Genomic DNA, 19,051 nt, shown 5'->3' with positions numbered 1-19,051 from the left:
TGAAATGGTGCATGCCATAAGGATAAAAAGGAATTTCAGAGAAATGATTAACATGATTTTGATTTTTTTTTTCATTTTCTCATCTGCAACATCAGGCTGATGACACATACATGCAACTGAAGAAGAATCTGGAGTATCTGGATCTAAAGGTGCGACAGGGCACTTATTGACTACCTCCCTCCTCTGCCTTTGCTCTCTAATCCTTTGTTTATTATACGATTTCCTGTGGCTTCCTCTATTCCTCTCACACTCCCTATCTGAGTTCTTTACTGCAGTTCAATGAGGTAGCCAAGTGCTATTTTTCCAAGAATGTGTAGTTGCACAGCAAATATTAAAAACTTAATTATTTTGTATAATAATATTGTGCTGTTTCAAAGTTGCTTAAATAGAACCTCAAAGATCCTTAATGTTGAAATTAAAGTAATGCAGCAAATTTGCTAACTGAAAGTAGGCTCTTTCCCCACAACTGCATCTCAGTCCTATAATGGCTTCTGCCAAGGAGCAACTTTGTTGAGCTTGTTATTGTGTGGAATCCACTCCATAGAAAAAAGGAATTGTACTGGAACGAATTATACTGGAAGATGCTTATGGAAGCTGTTGGTGATAACAGTTATAATTATGCCTGAAAAACCTTTTCATCTTGTTGTAACTTTTAAATTTTGGCAAGTTATATTTGTTTCCAAATTACTGAAACTTTGGAATTTCACTGAAATTTCATTTGCTTACACAAAACACACCTAAAAATGTCTGTTTTCCACTTTTTCTGCAGCTGCGTTGTGAAAGTCTGTTCAATAATAGAAGATTAAGGAATGTAACTTCTGTTGTGTTTGGTTTGGTTTTTGGGTTATCTAATGGCAAGGAAGTTCAAAATTGGTGAAGTATTTGTTATTTCCATGTCCACGATGTTCTCTTCTGTGTATGTGACTTGCTTGCTCATAACAGCACAGAATTATCAGCCAATCTGCAGTGCACATTTAATATCACTGCTGTAATGGTGTGGCACATCTATGCACTGAAGAAATCATGAAGCTCAAAAATGCAGGAGCAGGATTTTATGCTGGAGTAAAATCATGCTCCGAATAAGCTAAAGGCACTACCTCAATATGAGGCATTGCTGGGAGTCCACTTAAATGAGCCGAGATCTTCGATAGCCCTGATGTATTTGATGTTACATGTAAGATGGGGAAATGGCTTCACCAGTCTTTGCCTGATGTCTGCCTCTAATAGTAAGACAGTACGCCCTTTGTTGGAAGTATGTAGAGCCCACTCACATCTCCACCCTGCCAACTAAAGGCAAAGTTGTATTGGTTTTGGTTTATTGTTGTCACTTGTACCGAGGTACAGTGAAAAGCTTGTCTTACAAACTGATCGTACAGGTCAATTCATCACACAGTGCAGCTACATTGAGTTAGTACAGAGTGCATTAAAGTAGTACAGGTAAAAACAATAACAGTACAGAGTAAAGTGTCACAGCTACAGAGAAAGTACAGTGCAATAAGGTGCAAGGTCACAACAAGGTAGATCATGAGGTCATAGTCCATCTCATTGTATAAGAGAACTGTTCAATAGTCTTATCACAGTGGGGTAGAAGCTGTCCTTAAGTCTGGTGGTACGGTCCCTCAGGCTCCTGTATCATCTACCCGATGGAAGAGGAGAGAAGAGAGGCTGTCCCGGGTGGGTGGGGTCTTTGATTATGCTGGCTGCTACACCAAGACAACGAGAGGTAAAGACAGAGTCCAAGGAGGGGAGGCTGGTGTCTGTGATGCGCTGGGCTGTGTCCACAACTCTCTGCAGCTTCTTGCGGTCCTGGGCAGAGCAGTTGCCATACCAAGCCGTGATACATCCAGATAGGATGCTTTCTATGGTGCATCGCTAAAAGCTGGTGAGAGTCAAAGGGGACAAACCAAATTTCTTTAGCCTCCTGAGGAAGTAGAGGCACTGGTGAGCTTTCTTAGCCGTGGCATCGACGTGATTTGCCCAGGAGAGCCTGTTGGTGATGTTCACTCCCAGGAACTTGAAGCTCTCAACCCTCTTGACCTCGGCACTATTGATGTAGACAGGTGCATGTACACTGCCACCTTTCCTGAAGTCAATGACCAGCTCTTTTGTTTTGTTGACATTGAGGGAAAGGTTGTCATGTCAGCATTCCACTAAGCACTCTATCTCCTTCCTGTACTCCGACTCGTCGCTGTTTGAGATGTGGCCTACAACGGTGGTATCATCTGCAAACTTGTAGATGGAGTTAGAGCAGAATCTGGCCACGCAGTCATGAGTGTATAGGGAGTAGAGGGCTGAGGACGCAGCCTTGTGGGGCACCAGTGTTGAGAATAATTGTGTCGGAGGTACTGCTGCCTATCCTCACTGATTGCGGTCTGTTTGTTAGAAAGTCAAGGATCCAGTTACAGAGGGAGATGTTGAGTCCTAGGTCTCCTATACTAAGTAAATTCCTATACTAAGTAACAAAACGGCAGTGTATTCTTTCTGTGGTGTGCACATGTTGTTGAGGGGTTTCCTGGGGGAACCTAATAATAAAAAAAAGACTAGTTGATGGGTGTGCAAGCTGGCAAGCTTGGGTTCTTCTTTACCCCCTGATTGCATGAAAAGTAGTTCATAGTTTTGTCATATTTATGTAAAAATTGAGGTAATTGCAAAGTACTTTTTTTTCCTGATTTCTCTTATTTTTCCTTACCCACTTTAATCGTACCCACTTAGAAAATATTGAAGTGTCTTCTTGAATTTACCTGGTTATTGCCTTCTGCAGATAGGGACCTGATCATGAAATAGCCATCTGTCTTTAAACATCAAAATGCCTTTATGAAAAAGTGGCCAAAATGCAGCCAACTATATTCATAACTGCCTTGTCGTTCATTGTTAGACTGATAATTGGTTGACTGGTTTCACATCTGATTCGTGGGTTCCATTCTCCCATCTCACATCTTTAGCTCCTTGCCATTGATTTGTTTGCCATTTGGGTCTGTGACTGAAATGTTCAACTGTAAACGGTTCTTTGATCTAACTACCTGTAACTTCCAGCATTGCTCACAATAATGTAATCATCTGCTATTATGGTGATCCTAATTACAACAGCAGAGGTGCTGCAATTAGATGCACTGCCTCAGATTTTGTGTAGGGTTCTGCTGATTTGTTGTATAATGACTCCTATTGTGTGTGTATGTGTTAGCAAGATATTAGAGGTGATCATCACAAGAATTAGGCCATTGAACCTACTTAGTCGATGCTGGCGTTTATGTATGACTCGAGTCTCTTTCCACTCTGCTTCTCTCTCCAAGTGCCTACCTTCTGGTTCTTTCTTCTGCTTTTCAAGTTTCCTTTTAACTACTATCTACTTATGGTAGAAAGAATTCCATTTGGGTCCTTTGGTTTTTGACTGTCCCAAAAGGATTAAAAAAAATTCTACACATCTCTCCTTTCATTTATATAAGTTGAAAGAAAATAACTCTGGTCAGTATTCCTGTAAAATGTAATGAATACTTTTCCAAGGAAAAAGTGCAGTATTAATACTCAAGAACTCTGTGTTCCCCGTACATACCTTGAAGTTTTTGCTTTTAAAAGACAAGTGTTATTGGATCCAATTAGAAATCTGTTTTATCGTAACCAACGTTTCTTCTCAATTATCCTTCGAGGCAGGATTTGTCCTGATCTAGTTGAAACTCCAGCAACGATAGAAGTGCTGCAATTTTTTGCACTGCCTCGGATTTTGTGTAGAGTATCTGCTGATTTGCTTTATAATGGCTCCTGTTGGGTGGGTGCGTGTCTGTGTGTTGGCAAGGTATTAGAGGTGACCGTCAAAAGAAACAGTACCTGTAAGGAGTCAATGCTTTCAGGATTAGATAACAGAGGAGAATATAACATAAAATTAGATAAGAGGGCAATGCTGGTAATAGCATCCAATTTTTGAAGTTGAAGGTTGGAGGAACAGTACCTGAAGGAAGAGAATCATTAACAATATCAGCTCATAAAAAGTCCACAAAAGGAAGTTAGATTGTTAGTGATTCTTTGGGAATATGGTTTCAAGGAGGAGAAGGATCCATGGACAAGGTGAATTTGCAGGACATGTGAGGGGAAGAGGATAGTAGGATTAAAGGAGAAAGATCCAAGTTTGATGTTCAGACAGGAAGGAGATGGGGTTGTAGGGACAATATTTGAAGCCTGTAGACTAATAGAAAGAAGTGGCAAAAGCAACAGAGCAAATAGTCTCAATTCCTAGCAACAAAGAAGGTGGTGAAGCTTCACTTGTTATCAGAGGTGAAAGTTGAGGAGGCAAGACAGTAGGGTTAAAGATGGTAATGGCTGATTGTTGGGGACTCATCCTTATTGTCCAGAGTAAAGCGAGGCCCTGTGGTAAAGCCATATCTGACAGTGAATGGCTGAATCAGTTCCCTGCCAAATCTATTCACATTTGGATTAAACTTGAAGCAAGGGAATTGAGGTGTAAACTGCAGAAAGGGGAGTTGCCAGGGAGAGACAATAGTGGTTCTCATGGGGGATTAAGGCCTCAAAGAAGGGGGGCAAGTGTTCAGATGAGATTATTCTAAATTGATACCCAACAAAACACTCATTCACCCAGATTTTTACTGAATTTAACCCCCTGCTTGTGCTTGTGCCCATTCTCCCTCCCACCTGCTTTTCCCAGGACCACACTTGCTGTCCTACTGTTCCACTCAGCCTGTAGAATTGGCAGTTGTGGCCATGGAGCAGAACAGGCCAAGAACAATGACTAGGTCTTGGGCAGTGTGTCCTCAGACAGCAAACCACTTCCAGAGGCCTTTTTAATTTTTAAATTTTCAAATAGATTTAGATATTTTTATAAAGACATTAAAATAGTTTAGACTACTAGATGTAAAATGAAGAAAAATAAACCATTCACCTCTACTTGCCTTTTAATTAAGGCCTGTGATCCCATTCAAATAAATGGTGTCACAATACTTATGCCTGCTGTTCCTCCCCCCCCCCCCCCCCCCCCCCATTAAGTTATATCCAGTACCTGCATTTAATAACATTTGTGTTACATCTGGACTCATCACTGCGTGCAGTGGTGACATGGAAAATCAGATGTGCTTAAGTTTGACCTCCAGTTTATCTCTGACTTCTGAGCCTGCACATTGCTATGCATATGTCAGAAATGAGCTGACCTTCCAAAGACCCACAGTCAGGAGCTCTTTGTGGATTGCTGGTCACAGGTAAGTATGATCCAGCCTAACGGCTGCTTAACTTTGAACTCTATTACTCTTGTTACCATTGTTTAGGTTCGCATGTGATGTAAGATGATGGATTTGAGTGGCATTACAGAATATTCTGCAAGATGAGAAGTTCATTTTTGAGTTTTGCTCTCTGAATCAGACTGAGAATTGGTGCCCAGATCAATGATATCTGATTAAAAGTTTGTGTGATACCATTCACTTGGTAGTTTCTCATGGACCAGAGGTATCCCCTGGTGGTGAATTATGTTACAGCTCTTTTAAAGTTATTTTGTGGGACTTGACAAGCATCTGCTACCTAAAACGGGAAAAAAAACCCTCAACATCTGTACTTGATCAATTACTTTTAAAAGTATTGACTCTGGATAATTGAACAAATGAAAATCCTTTCTGCTCTTGTACAAGACCACAGACCACTTTTATTGATTGGTTGAGGGCAGTCAAAATACAAGGAAAATTTAAAACATTACAGATACCAGCAAGGGGGAGAAAATAGATGATTTTCTGGAGGACTGTTGATAATTATTATGATGACTATATGTGCAATATTGTGATTGCTTCATCGTATTAAATAGGTTCCAGCGTATTCTACTGATTGAATGGATTTTGCCAAAACACCTTTCATGACATAATGTTGATGTGAGGAAGGTGTTCCCATTATTGTAATACAATGTATTCCTCTTATGTTTGGAACAGATGAAATCTAATGTACCTTTGATCAACATGATTCACAGAATGGTAACGAAACTCACTCCAAGATTTCGACCCAGTCTCCAAGTAAGGCTGCTTGTTCCAGCTGAAAATTAAAAAAACAAATCATGCAGCTATTCCATCAGCAGCTTGCTTTCTACCATGGATGAATATTCAGTGTTTAGAAATCAGTGTGTCCTGTTTCTCAGTGATTTGGTCATTTCTGTGAATTAAAATATTGCTTTCCAAGATAGATCTTCCATTTCAGGCCACAAGGCTGGGTTTACTTTGTAATGTTCAAGACTTTGTTAAACTAATTGTGCTCATACTTACCTTGTGTGAGTGAGTGATTTCATTAAAGGGGCATCATAGATGGGGGAAAAAATTGGCAAAACTCTTGATTCCAAATATGTCCCTCAACCATACAAATTGAATTGAAATGCAACATTGTATCTCCTGTGACTCTTCATCAGGATGAAATTAATTTGCAATTTATGCACATGCATGTATCAACCTACAAACCTGCTCATGCCATCATACACTTGCATCATTTGATAAACGTCTTGAAGACATTGCCCCTTTAAGGAAGGCATTTAAAGCAACATGTGGCATGCTTACCATGGCAAGATCTAGCATTTTACTGTGTGCCATAACATTTCTGTGTGTTCAATTTTACTTGCACTACTTCAGCACAAAGGTGCAGTGGTATGTAATTAGGATTAATTCCACTAGGTGGTCTTATTTCTTGCAACCATTTATATTAATCAAATTGGATGGTTCAGGATGTCTTGCAGGATGTTTGCAGGTGCCAAGTTAATTGGAGGTTAGTTTTGGAAGATTGCTGCAATAATGCGAAGAGACAGTCAGAGCAAGTACAGTGTTATTTCAACCAAAATTAATGTTATCGGGAGACAGAATTATGGATTTGTTTTAATGCAGTTCAAAGTTAAAAGCAGATAGAATGTGGTATATAAACTAATCCTCAGCTGGCCACACTATCTCCTACAATCTGCGTCACTCACTGCCGTACTCAGAGTTGGTAAATAGTTAATTTTGAACATTTTCGAGCTAAGATGTTGATTATAAAGGAGAGATTATGGTTTTATAATTTCCATATGTTTAACATTTCATTTTATTTATGTCAAATTAAAGATTTCCATTATGAAATTCTCACATTAGGATGGTCTGTATTTTTATAAATCCATTACCTTTCCAAATTATTCCCCTCCTGAAGTATTGGACTTTGGTTGCACAGTTACCAGAATTCTGTTCACATGTTGCTCAAGTAGCCATTATGAATAGACAAGTAGACTAGAAACAGTCAGAAATAGCAGGTAAACACTTGTAGGGTTAATACGTCGATCCTTCATTCACTTTCTTACCTAGAGTGTTAATATTGCTTATATTACCACAGGTGATACCTGTGAATATCCAAGGCCAATTCAAACATGAGCAGCAAGTGCATCTTTTCTGAGTTTTATATGGTTTTTTTGAAAACGGTCACAGACATGTAATTTCCAGCATGGGTCATTGGAAAATAATCAGGAGTAGGAACCCTGGTTAGTTCTTTACCCACAATGCATCTCCCTCTCTCAACATCCTTCATCTGCTTCAAGACCAATTGTGGCAATCCCACCACGAACTCACTGACCGCTTCACCTTGTGCAAAATGTTCTGAGAAGGCTGAGAAGAATTGTTTAGGGAGTACCTGCTTGTGGAGTGATTGCTTTGTAAATATTGGTTAAAAACTTTGTGGTCCATTTGTTATTTATTTTGCTGGCAATACTCCTTCAGTATTCTGCTCTCTCATTTACAATTTTCTCCTTTATCTACACTTCTATTTTTCCTTGATCTGCTTACTAAACAGCAGCTCTCAGTTTGAGTTTTATTTATTTTGGACTTTGTCCACGGCATTAAAATACATTCTCAGTGAGCTGATAGTGCTCTATCATTTCACTGCCTGCTTTTATCTTTTTTTCTCTCTTATTCCAGGTGACAGGGCAAGAACCAATAAGGCGTGCTGTGAAGCCAGTTAAAATTGCAGAAAGCAACGCTGATGTGAGTCCACTTTCCTTCTGAACAGACAGATATTGACACATTCCATAGAGGTGGAAGCAGCCCAATATTATGTGCTATTAAATTGTAGACTTCAAGTGCAGGTAGGCTGTCTGTGAGGATTTTATAGGCTGACCTTGTCTTATCTGGAACTCCACTGAGCCAGTGCAGGAATAGTGACTGCCCAAAGTTTTCTCTTCACCTGAGGTGATGACAGTGAGTGTAACTGAGATCAAATTAGAAAAATTTTAAACCTAGAACAAGATGTGTGTATATCTTAATATTACATTCAATGGTACATTTAGCAGCTTGGGCATTAGTGAGCTTCAACCAAATACAATTGTAATTAGACTTGAAAATCAAAAGAAAACTGTCAATGCTGGGATCTGAATAAAAACAGAAAATGCTGGAAAACTCGTCATGTCAGCAGGTGTATTGGACCTTTATGTAACTGTGCAGGAGGCCGGAGATGGATAGATCAGAGTGGGATGGAGAATTAAAGTGGCAGGCAACCAGAAGCTCAGGATCACTCCTGCAGACTGAATGCAGCTGCTCCACAAAGCGATCACTGAATCTGCTGTTGGATTCTCCATTGTGGAGGAGAGAATTTACTTTGGAGAAACTGAACACAAATTGGGTGATCACTTTTCCCTGTTACAATAAGGCCCAATGTCGGCTTAAAGAACGACACCTCATCTGTCTGGGCACTTTGCAGCCCTCCTGACTCTATTGACTTCTCCAATGTTAGGTAACTTGCTGTTTCTTGCTGTCTGTATCAGAACTGGCCATTTCTGCCAGTCATCCATCTGTGGTTTTGACTCAGTTTTTCTCTCTCCACTGGTATAACCAGGCCTGCTGGACATGTCCCACCACCCTGCTATTAACAACACTTAACACAGACAAAGAAGCATAATCTGATCTATCACATTAACTCATTTTGTCTCTTGGAAATATTTCTCTTTGTTCTACTCATCCCTACCCTACCTTCTCTGCCACTGAAAGCTCAGATGCTTTCTCTCTTTCCTAGTTCAGACAAAAGCTCTCAAGCCTGAATTGTTAACTTTGTTTCTTTTTCCACAGGTACTGCCTGAACCTCCTGTGTGTTTGCAGCATTTTCTTTCTTTTGTATTTGTATTTAGACTTGATTGGTTCTCCTGCATACTGAGGCTCAATTTAAATAGACTGACTCCATACTTAAAACATGTTCCGAGCATAAATTTGAGATTGGTAGACTTACATTAAAACTGAACTGATAGTGTGGTTACTATGGGGAGCAAGAGCATAGAATTTTACTAAAATTCTTATTAACTGAATATTTTGTGGGGAAGACACTTTCTTTATTAACAAGAGCTGTATCCATGCCTTTGTGAGCAATGTTACACGGCAGTGATTGATTCCTATCTGTAATTTGTCCTTTTAGCACCCAATCTTGATGGACTGGTTATTGGCCAAGTTCAATCTTTTATGATCTTATAGATCCAAAAAGTTGTCCGTCAGTTACTAAACTAAATTTTAAAGCACGTTCCCACTTGTGTTTTAAAACCAGGGTTTTCTAAAGATAGAGAGGGAGAAAAGAAAGGTGGAAAAATTTCACAGTTTGGAAAGAGATTTTTTGGAGGCTAGTTTCTAAATGAGTTGAAAGCTGGGATATGGGATGGTTTGTAGCAATAGCAATGGCCAATCATTGACATAGATGTGCATCGAATTTTACAAGATGGTGAGCGAAGTGTTCAATAGTGGAGCCTAACAGTTCCCTGAATAATAACCTTGATTTGGTGTGAACTTTGTGAATATTTATTCATTGTGACATTACTAATATTGCTAAAAGAGCTATTGTATGTTTTCTTTGGTCCACTTGTAAACATTGTTTAACTGCAGCAAGGTACAATGAGGAAAAATAAAACTAACTGCTGGAAATATTCAGTAGGCCAGGTCATGCAGAGTCTGCAGAGGGTTAACACTTCAGGTTAATGACCCCTCATTGAATATTCAGATCAGATTCTGAATCTGAATCAGAATCTTTCTTTCTCCTAAGACGTGGCCAGACCTGTTGAGTATCTACCACACTTTCTGTTTTTATTTTTGATTTCCCGCATCTGCAGTTTTTTGATTGTAACTTGAAAGTTGTTTTCTTCTGAGATTTCCAGCGTTTTCAATATTTATTTTAGTATTGGTGTTCACTTTTTGCTTTTATACTATTTTGTCATCTCAATAACTGGCACAGACTTGTGCACTAGGGAGGCGAGAATTCACAGCTAATAATAGTTCATCCCATTCTTGTGTGCAAGATGTAGCAGGTACCCAGAATGATTCTCATTAAGTACTGTTGTGTTTAATTTTACAAATTGTTAAATATTCTGCTGTTTCTAGTCCCGTCAGAAATAATACCAAAAGAATGTACCTAATTCCAATACTGTTTCACTAGTATTCATTCTTTCTGCCTCCAGGCTAAGTTGACCAGGCTTTGTGAACGGGACAAAAGTCTTCAAGATCTGGAAGCAAAAGTTCGTCAGCTAAAGATAGATAAGGTATTCTGCAAGGATCAAACAAAAACCATATAAAATATGAAATAGCAAGCAGGGACATCTGAGTAGGATTGGGCTTAACATCATCTTGAATTTACATTTGTCATTCAAATAGATTGTAGCCATACTTGTATGTCAACACTTTCCCATGCTTTCCCTTTATGCTCTGATTATTGGGCATGATCTTGGTTTTAAGTATACACATTGATGGAGGATCCTTATCCCTTTGTGGGAGGGGAGATGGATGTCAAATGATTGACAAGAAGGAGAATGAACAAATTTCTTTGTGTATCAGTCCAAAATGTATTTTACTCCCTTCCACTTGTATCAGTGGCACATAATTCTGGACTTTCAGCCAGGGTAAGTAGCTTCGAGCATCTACCCCATCAGGACACCTAAGAATTTTATGTTTCAATGAGGTTTACACATTCATTTGAGAATATTGACCCATTCTATTTGTTTCTCTGCAATATGGGAAATATGGCTGCTTTGTTTCTAACTCTCTGCAACAGAAGTGTACAGAAAGCAGCAATGGATCAGGTACTCTAAGGCTCTGTTCATTAAGGGCTCCAGCTAACTGGATTTAAATTCTTCAATATTCCTTTTAATACACTGAAGCCACAGTGCACAATGTTCTAACGCGTTCCTCTCTCAATGCACAGTGTGCATTCAATCTGCCATAGGCCTTTTCTCTGCAATCTCTCTAATGTTGGATAGGTTGGGGAGAGGGGGGGAAATCAGAGGTTAAGGGAAAGAACACTCTTGGCAGCAGAGTGAGCTTTGTGGAGGAGGTGATTAGAAGAATAGTCAAGTGCTACAGAATGGATTATGGATCTGGGAGAATGATTGGGAAGTTTGGGAGAAATTAGTGTGGGAAGATAATGGTAGAGGTGAGTGTGCAAGGACTTCTAGGAAGGGATGAGGCAGAAGTTAGTGGAAAAAGTCCTGGGAGAGGATTGGGAGGAGATGCAAAGTGCCATGGAGGACAGTAAAGTTCGGATGGGAGTAGTCTGTGACCGTTAAAAGTTATATTTGGTCAACTAAATGGACCTGTGTGGTATTATTTTGGTAGTTTGCAGATTTGGTGGCCCACAGCTTCCCTCTTTTCCCACAGATATTTGGGCTTTGGAGGCAGAGCAGAGAAATGAGAAATAGAGCAGATTCCTAATATCGGTGGTCAGTGTTATAAGAAAGAATAGAAATTCCTTTGAATAGTTGGGCAAGGAGTCTACATCTTTGGCATAATTTGTGTGCCTCATTTATTTTTCTCTTCAACAGCAATTGAGGAAGCCTGATATTCAAACCTGAATGTGAATGGTTGGAAGGTAATAAACCAAGCAGATGGAATTTGCTTCAGAAGGAGATTAAAAGCACTCATGAATCACCAATAATTGATTCCTTTAGCTTAGTTTATTAGTCATTAGTGAGCACAGATGGGATCAGGTGACTTTACTCTTTTAATCCATTTCTTTTTTGGAAAATGCTAACTTGGGATGGTATTTTACTATCTGCATTGGTGTTGATAATGTAGAGTTGCATATTGTTTCGACTGTTGTCTATACATTGATCAGAATTTCCTTTGCATATGTCCCCATCTACTAAATGTGGCGTTCTTTGCTTTATCCACTGGGCCGTTTGTAATACCCGTCACTGTATCCTTTTAAGCAGCAATCCCAAATACTTATGTTCTTATTTCACCAACTTTCTATCCACTGGGTGCCAATATCTTTCCCATTCTACTTACCCAGTGCCGTCAGTTCAGGCTCTGCCAATGAATTAATTGCTGTTTTCTGTATACCTTTTTGAAATGTCCATTTGTTGCTGTACCCTGCAGAGAAATCTGATTCTTGGGGAAGGCAGAGGTAACTGCACCTTTCATTTCACATGAGAGTTAAGAGAAGATCAAGACAGCTACAAATTCTATTTTGTTATGTATCCTCAGGATAAACTTGAATCGGTGTTGGAGGTAACTCACAGACAACTGGATCAGTATAAAGGGCAGCCAAACCACACTGAGAAAATAGCTTATCAGCAGCGGCTTCTGCAAGAGGACCTGGTTCATATCAGAGCTGAAATTTCTAAAGTCTGCACAGTAAGTGCTTTTGATAAACTTTAAGTTGCACTACTTGAACATGATGTAACTGGTGGGGAAAAAAACACACTCTAGCTATCCGATATTCCCAGTAAAAAGCTGACCAAGAGGGGTGAGGTGACAGCATGAATTTGGTGTCTCAACACGTGCATGCAGAGATTTAGCAGTGTGACACTTCAACCAGGAACATCCCCTTACTGCATTTTAAACTTCGTTTTGGTCTGAAGGCTCTTTTATGGGTGCCAGTGCCGTTGGTACCCGGGGAAATTTGGAAATTGTAAAGAATTTCTTCTGATGCTTCGGCCTGCTGATCTAACTATAAAAGTCAATGGTAGAAGGAGCAGAGTTGTTGGTTGGACAGTAGATCTGTAGTATACCTGCAGTCTTAGTAGATGTTTAGTAATGTTGTTTGAGCTTTGTCGTGTGTTTTTTGATCCATTGCAAATCAACTTTAGGCAAACTGCATTTCTATTGAGGCCAAATGTATGAAATGATTTAATTCAAAAAAACGAGATTCAGTTGTTAGAGTGTTGCAAGATCTGAGTGTTTAATTAATATTTGTAAAGGCATCAATTTTATCAATTTGCTGCTGATACTCCTCAATCATGCAACACCTATAGCTGCTTGTGCATAAAGGAAAGCCCAGAGACCATCTTCCTGGTCTCTGTCAATACCACCGTGTACCTATTGTGAGGAATAGGATGGTGACACAACACTGTTCTAAACCATTGTGCTCAGCATTGAATTTTATTTTCCTATAAGTCAACGTTTCGTTGATTACATTATTGTCAAAGATGATTGATCAATAGATTAGTAGTCCTTTCTCTAAATTGTGACTGTAGACAGAGAGTTGTTTTCATTGAACAAGAATACTTGAAAGGTTTATAGTCTAAATTAGCAAATAGTTCAGGTGAATCTTTTACCTTTTTGGATTAAAGTTTAAGCACTTTCTGGGAGATTATTGCATGACCAGCTCCATGATGATAAATGTATCAATTGTGTTATAAACTGAAGCAATTGAAACTGAAATTATAGGCTCCATTTGAAGGGGAACCAGACTGAGAATCTTGTGTTTAATTTTTGGTCAAGATACTGGATTTCACTGGGTTTCAGAATTATGGGACTTAGGGGGAGAAATTGGTTTCCAATCCTGATAGCCGAAGAAAGGACACAGGTTGATACTAGATGCAACTGTGATTAGAACTGCTTGATTCAATCCTTAGATATTTGTGGGTTGCATCTCTATTAATGTTCGAAGTATTCTGAAGGCTTCCAAGAGCTCTTCACTACTTCATTTAATGCACCTAAATCCCTCCCCTCTCCTCCCTTAAATTACACCATGAAATTAACTAAAACATGTGTGTTAGGAGCTGGAGAATGCATGGAAGGAATATGAACAAACAGAAAACGATGTGAACCAGCTCAAAGAGACGATCCTGGGACACATGAAGATGGTACCAAGCCTCCAGGTAAGCTCAATGTATTTGAACTGCTTTTAACTGAGATAATTACTTAGGTATTATGTGAAGGTCAATGCAAGTTTGCATCATTTAGTTTTTGATCCTCACTTGGGTGAGGGCATTGGAAACAAAGAATAAAGGGGCTGAGGGAACATTGAGCTGGTTGTGTGAATATGTCTCTGCTTTCTCTCACTTTGCCTCCTAACCACATGACTTATTTGCAGGTGCTTTGGACAGATGGCCATTGGTGATGTGCTCAGATGTGGCCAATTGCTAGCCCCATTTATGTTCTCTTACTGACCTTGTAACCTCTGGAGTGATCAGTGCTGAAAGGGATCAACTTTATAACAATTAATGACACACTGGATTTATAATGCCTTTTGTATTGTTAGGAGAAAGAAAAGTAGCATAAAAAGTTACTATAAAGCTGGAAAACTAATAAAATTAAAAACATATTCTCAGCTTTTAAGCTGCTGTATTTTAGTGCAGAATTAAGTCTATAACGTCTGTTCTGCTGCACAAAAATCTTGCTGATTTCACAACACACTCTGAAATTGAATATACTGAGGATAGTTAGCTGGTCAGACAGCATCCGTGAAGGGAGAAGAACAGTTAGTTTTACAAGTCATTGACTCTTTAGATTTGCAGCCTCTGCCATTTCTTGTTTTTTCAAAATGTATTGTAATGTATTTAGTCTTGACTGTGTAGCTGTTTAATAATTTGATTTTTTAACCTGTTTATATTTCATTAATTAAAGCGCACAATAGTTGTGGGTTAACAACATGATCTGAATTAATTACTGTAAAGGGTATAAACATTTGCTCCCCAAGTCCCTGGTGTTTCTGCCAAACTCAATGGTTGACTTGTGTGCACAGAATTTACAAATGGATAACTTGCTTTTCTGGATTTAGGATCAAGAACAGATGAGGAAGGATCTGTGGAGGATTGAGGATGTCATGGGAGGTCTCAGTGCGAACAAAAACAACTATAGAATGATTATTGAATCCATTCAAAATCCTGGTGAGTTGTGGTTTAAGTAGTTGTGTGTGTGGTTTCTTTTGGCAATGTGTGATTAAAAAATTCCACCATCACAATTTATTAATATATTAGAAAAAAACTTCAAGGAATCCTTTCAGCTTGACCAAAACAAAATTAAGCCTCACTCAAACCTGGAGCCCTCAACTAACCCTCCAGTCCAATGCCTCTTAATTTGCTTCCTTCTGTCAGGATAATAAATGTTATGAAGCTCTACAAATGCTGTTTCTTTTGAAGGAAGTACCAGAAGAAAATATAATTGTCTAAGCCAATATTCTTCCAAGTTATTTATGTTAGTACTTCCTGAGATTCCATGATGCCAAAATCTCTGCCATGCTTCTCAATTAAGGGCTGTAATTGCATCAGAGATGCAGCAAACTTCAGTAATCATGTGAAACGTTTCAAAGGTTTCTGAACTGTTTTGGATATTTGTGGTGTTCTGGTTTTTGTTGGTCCTTACCAAAGACATCTGTTAAGTAGTAATATTTGAGTGCTGTGCTTTTTAAAATGTTACACATCTAAAAAGCCACAATCACTTACAGTTGACATTTCACTGTCACCGAAGCAATCCCAGCTTCCATAATATCTTGTCTCTCTCAGTCCAGGCACAGACAAAAAGAAATGTCACTAAAACCTTAGCTTACAGTCTAGAAAAAAAATGTTGTCTCTTATGTTTACAGTATTTTTTAAATTTTTAGATTCTTGGGGGTTGAAAGTTGCTGCTTTCTGTTTAGTACCATCTGGCCCTTTACATTGGCTGTGTGTGTGGGGAAAGAAAAAAAAAATCCTGTTTATTATACCTATCAGCAGTTTGACTAGAGATTAACTAAATATGAGAAAACCACCCAGGGAGTAAAGATGTTAAATTGCAAGTCGTAAATCTATGTCTGCTAATTATATTTTGCTAATGTAGGTTCACCCGCTGCTTGAACAGTGACTCGGGTTTTGATGATTCAGTGTCACGGCATGATGAAACAGCAATATAACAAAATTGAAAAATGGGAAAATTGCAAAGTGAAGCTCAGAGCTTTTTTGTAGTTGGATATTTATTACTGTTGAAATTCAGTGCAAGAGTTTGGCAGCACAATTCTGTAACCATCCAAAATGTAGCAGGGCAGTTGAAGGTGAGGCATGCTCTCAATGAATTATTAAGTCAGGGGTATCTTTTATAATTTGATGTACCAAAGTTGGATTAAGTCTTCTGTTTGGGAAATTGTATCTGAATTAATTCAGTTTGCATTGACTAAAATCTGAAATTGATTCCATAAAATACCTTGAGCAGCTTTTTGCAGGATATGCTGTGGGACAATCGAACTAATGTAACTTTGAGCAGAGCGAAAGTTGGTAGATAAGCGCTGTGGCCGTTCCTTTGTAGAAAAGTAATTCAAATGTCCAAATGATTTTTTTTATCCATCCCAAGTCAAAAGTCGAGACCCTGCATCAGGACTGAGAGTGGAGAGGGAAGATAACTAGTATAAAGAGGAGAGGGTGAGGGGTGAGACGGGGGCCAGTAGGTGATGGGTAGACTGAGAAGGGGTGTAGGAGGATGGGCAGGAAGAGCCATGGAGCCACTGGGGGGGGGGGGGGGGGGGGGGGAGGGGAGAGTGAAGGTGGAGACAGGCTGGCAGGGACACGAAGGCTACAACTGCTGAACTCTGATAAATAAGGAAGGTGGTAATGGGAAGCATTAAGGGAGAGGTGAAGGGCAGATGGGGGATGGCAGATCCGATGGATGAAGTGTATGGCCAGTAGGTGGATAGAACCAGAAGGGAGAGGGGATGAAGATGGGGTTTGGGGGGTAGGGTATGTGAAAGGGGACAAAAATGGGAGAACCAGAGATGGATCTGAAGGAGATCAAAGGGGAACACAGGAGGAAAGGATTACCTGAAATTGTAAAATTCAATGTTCATACTATTGGGTTGCTTACTACCCAGGCAGAATGTGAGATGTTGTTCTTCTAGTCTGTGTTGAGCCTCCCCCTGGCATTGGAGAAAGCAGGAGGAGGGACTGGTTGTTATGGGAAGGAAAGTTGAAATGGCATGCAGCCGGGAGCTCGGGCTGCTCTTGCTTAAACTACTGGAGCTCAGCAAATCTCAGATTTCTGTGCCTATTGAACATTCCCAGTTTTAATCTTTCCACAATTGGCAATTATACCTTCAGCTAGCTAGTCTTTACCTCTGGAATTTCCTTCCTAAGCTACTTTGTCTCCCTACACCTTGCCTGTTAAAGCACCATGTAGAACCTACCTTGCTGTCTGTTTTCATCTCTCCTTGAGGCTTGGCATAAAATTTTATTTCATTGTGCTTGCCACATTTAGCTGCCTGAAAATTTGTATGATGATGCAAGCTGTTGCTGAACAAAATTTAATGGACCTAGCTCAAGCATTAATTCTAAGTAAAAGCAAAAGCTAACTATGTTAAATATTGCTTCTTTCTTGATTCAGACTCAAATTGTACTCATTTGCTCTTTGTAGAGAGAGAACCTGTGCCTTCCTCAACAGTGCCTTCCATATTAAACATTGGTGCAATGCCAGAGAGGAAATCTACAACTCGGCCAAGTCCCCCTGTCAATCCAATGCTGCCTTCTCCAGAGCCTGTGGAAACACGAGCTCAACCTCAAACTCGACCTCAGCCACAGCCTCAGTTCAAGCCTCAATCTCTAACTCTGCCTCAGTTCAAACAAGATCCAAATTTGGTAAGTATCTTCAAGATTTTCTAAATTAGGGTAAACTTTCTTAGGGTACAAAATATTTCAGAATTTTATTTGGAAGTCTCAATTGTTTTCCAGCAGGTGGGAGCCAAATGCAGAGATCAAGAAATTTGCTGTTCCTCAATACTCTAGCTTAGATGAATTCTGCTTATTGTGATTTTCCTAAGTCAAGCTCTTATTTTTTGTTTAGAGAGTCTTCCAAGCATAACAGTTTTTCAAGAACTGGAAAAGGCCATTCAGTCTATTTTTCCACTGATCTCATTTTCACCATTTCATTATTTTCCCCTAATTCATCCTTCCTTAATTTTTGTTGAACAATTTATTCAGTTTGTTTCAATTGCCTTTCATGATTAATGGTTACATGTTATTTTTACCTCTCTGTATCATTGCTCAAATCGCCTATTTAATCTTTAATTTGTTCTAAATTTTGTCTTTAACAGTTTTGTTCATATATTTTGAATTTTTAAAATATTATCTTTTAAATTATATTTTTAACTGCTTAATCTTCATATTTTAGTATCCTGAGATTTGGCAGTACCACAACAGTGTTCTTTCCATTGTCTTGTACTTAATGTCTCAAATTTTTAATCTAATTAAAATTCATGTAGTTAGAGGATCAAGTTCCTCCTCGACCACCTCTCCCCCAGATGTATAGTCCTGATGACCAGCCACCAGCTGTACCACCTCTTCCAAAAGATGCTACAGTCATCAGACACACATCAGTTCGGGGACTGAAACGGCAATCAGATGAGAGGAAGAGAGACCGGGAGTATGGCCATTATGTGAATGGAGATTACAAAGTAAGCAATGGAGGAAAGTATTTTATCAATACCAGAAAAATGGTATGATGGATATGCATTTAGTGAAGATAAACTGAATATTTTATGTAATACACCAAACCAGTCTGAGTACTAGAGAAGGCAGTTGCCAGGTCTGGTGAATGTTAGTTATGAGAAGAGATTGGCTAGGCTGGTGTTACTTTCTTTAGAGCAAAGGAGGCTGAGGGACAGTTTAATTGATGAGACGCTTAAATGAATGGCACACAGGGAACCTACTTCACTTACCAGTAACTAAGATAAGATATTTATTTATTAATCACATGTACATAGAAACACACAGTGAAATGCATCTTTTTGCGTTACTGAGAATGTGCTGGGGGCAGCCCATATGTGTCGCCACTCTTCCAGCGCCAACATAGCATGCCTACAGGTCCTAACCTGTACGTCTTTGGAATGTGGGAGGAAACCAGAGCACCCGGAGGAAACC

The 19,051-nt window shown here is 39.3% G+C and overlaps 1 protein-coding gene across 8 annotated transcripts in view; it reads left to right on the top strand.

Annotated features, from left to right (window-relative positions):
- Positions 1–19,051, top strand: part of plekha7b (pleckstrin homology domain containing, family A member 7b) — a 349,242-nt gene that overhangs the window by 293,857 nt on the left and 36,334 nt on the right. For 7 of the 8 annotated variants that reach the window (XM_052029063.1, XM_052029064.1, XM_052029062.1 and 4 more), the window contains 8 exons: positions 96–149; positions 7,902–7,967; positions 10,412–10,492; positions 12,432–12,581; positions 13,949–14,050; positions 14,953–15,061; positions 17,550–17,770; positions 18,394–18,585. In XM_052029063.1, the coding sequence (XP_051885023.1) occupies positions 96–149; positions 7,902–7,967; positions 10,412–10,492; positions 12,432–12,581; positions 13,949–14,050; positions 14,953–15,061; positions 17,550–17,770; positions 18,394–18,585 (975 nt within the window). The remainder of the gene's footprint in view (positions 1–95; positions 150–7,901; positions 7,968–10,411; positions 10,493–12,431; positions 12,582–13,948; positions 14,051–14,952; positions 15,062–17,549; positions 17,771–18,393; positions 18,586–19,051) is intronic. The other variant, XM_052029061.1, reaches the window with a different exon arrangement.

Source organism: Pristis pectinata, chromosome 14 (genome assembly GCF_009764475.1).
Source record: "Pristis pectinata isolate sPriPec2 chromosome 14, sPriPec2.1.pri, whole genome shotgun sequence".
NCBI classification, from domain to species: Eukaryota; Metazoa; Chordata; class Chondrichthyes; order Rhinopristiformes; family Pristidae; genus Pristis; species Pristis pectinata.
This window is presented reverse-complemented; position numbering and strand designations above follow the sequence as displayed.